Source organism: Sinocyclocheilus grahami, unplaced genomic scaffold (assembly GCF_001515645.1).
Source record: "Sinocyclocheilus grahami isolate Dianchi unplaced genomic scaffold, SAMN03320097.WGS_v1.1 scaffold9291.1, whole genome shotgun sequence".
NCBI classification, from domain to species: domain Eukaryota; kingdom Metazoa; phylum Chordata; class Actinopteri; order Cypriniformes; family Cyprinidae; genus Sinocyclocheilus; species Sinocyclocheilus grahami.
In genome coordinates, this window is record NW_015512517.1 from 7,100 (window position 1) to 8,656 (window position 1,557).

Sequence of the window (1,557 nt, forward strand, 5' to 3'; positions counted from 1 at the left end):
TGTAATTTATCCATGATTAGAATTATTCTCCTGCAGGTAATGGAAAACAAATAGAGGAATAACTCACACATGGGCTTCAGTAAACTACTAAGTTTGCTTAAAATTACCGAAACGTATCTTCCTACGTTACAAAATATAACTGGCATATAACATGATTCATCTACTCAGTGGCTGTTCAGATAGATAGATACTTTAAATAAAATAAACATTAAATGAAAATAAAATCTATTTAAAAAAATATTTCTACTAGTTGCCAATGCAGAATTTCTTATTTTAATTTAGTTTAACTTGATGTAGTAAAATAACAAAAAAATTTAAGAAAATAAATAAATACATGCATACATACATAAAATATAAAATACACACACACATATATGCATACTACCATTCAAAAATAAGATTTGTTTAATAAAAGAAGTTTCTTTTATTTATATATTATATTATTCTAAATTATAATATGAAATGTTTTTTTTAAAATGCAAGCCTGTTGAATAAAAGTATTAATTTCTTTCAAAATAACAAACCTACCGACCCCACATTTTTATTATTATTTAATTACTTTTTATTAATAAATACACAAAACACACAACAAAATAACTATAACTGCATCTAAAATTACAATGAAAATGGAACGTAAAAAAATAAAAACTGATTCAAAATATTAATACATTATATTATAATATATTTTCATGTGAAAAAAAAAGCAAAATCTGATCGCTAAATCAAAAGATGTTATTTAGAGATGGTTGGATTGATAAGATTTTGTTGGCGTGTTTCAGTTTGCTGCCTGGGTGGACGCGGTAGTGTTCGTCTTCAGCTTGGAGGATGAGATCAGCTTCCAGACAGTTTATAACTACTTCCTGCGTCTTTCCAGCTACAGGAACACGGCAGAGGTTCCCATGGTGCTGGTGGGGACGCAGGGTGAGTCATAACACCATCACTGACTCTATTATTCTTCTACAGTAGAACACGGGATACACAAATATGATGTGCACTTGTTTTTATTAAATCCTCCATGGAAGTCTCGCACTTAGTCATCGTCTAAAGGTGACGAAATAGTACATTCGTCTTGCTTTAACAAAGCTGCAGGATAAAAAGACTCTTTCTTACTCATTCACCCAGTACTTGTTTGCAAATTGCACTTTGATGAGACTCATAATTAACAATTATGAACTTGTAGATGCTGTACTGTCATTATGTGTGCCGAAGAGCTAGTTTAAAGGAATAGTACACCCAAAAATGAATATGCCGTGTCTTATGCCATCTTATGATTTCTAGATGCCATCAGCGCTGCCAACCCAAGAGTGATAGATGACGCCCGGGCTCGGAAACTATCCAACGACCTGAAACGCTCCACGTATTACGAAACCTGCTCCACCTATGGTCTTAACGTGGAGAGAGTCTTTCAAGATGGTGAGATGCTTTATGTGATAACCAGTGTCTCTGAAGTCTACTTTAAGTGTTAATGCCAAGTATTTATCCTCAGGTGTGAGTTTACTAACCTAGTTTGCCGTTAAAGGGACAGTTCACCCAAAAATGAAAATTACCCCATGATTT

At 32.9% G+C, this 1,557-nt stretch overlaps 1 protein-coding gene across 1 annotated transcript in view; it reads left to right on the forward strand.

The window, feature by feature from the left end:
* LOC107578200 (arf-GAP with GTPase, ANK repeat and PH domain-containing protein 3-like) overlaps nt 1-1,542 on the forward strand; it is a 3,530-nt gene extending 1,988 nt beyond the window's left edge. Inside the window, exons 2-3 of the mRNA XM_016264180.1 lie at nt 780-921; nt 1,279-1,542. Of these exons, the coding sequence (XP_016119666.1) occupies nt 780-921; nt 1,279-1,466 (330 nt within the window). The 3' untranslated portion in view covers nt 1,467-1,542. The remainder of the gene's footprint in view (nt 1-779; nt 922-1,278) is intronic.
* The last annotated feature ends 15 nt before the right edge of the window (nt 1,543-1,557 follow it).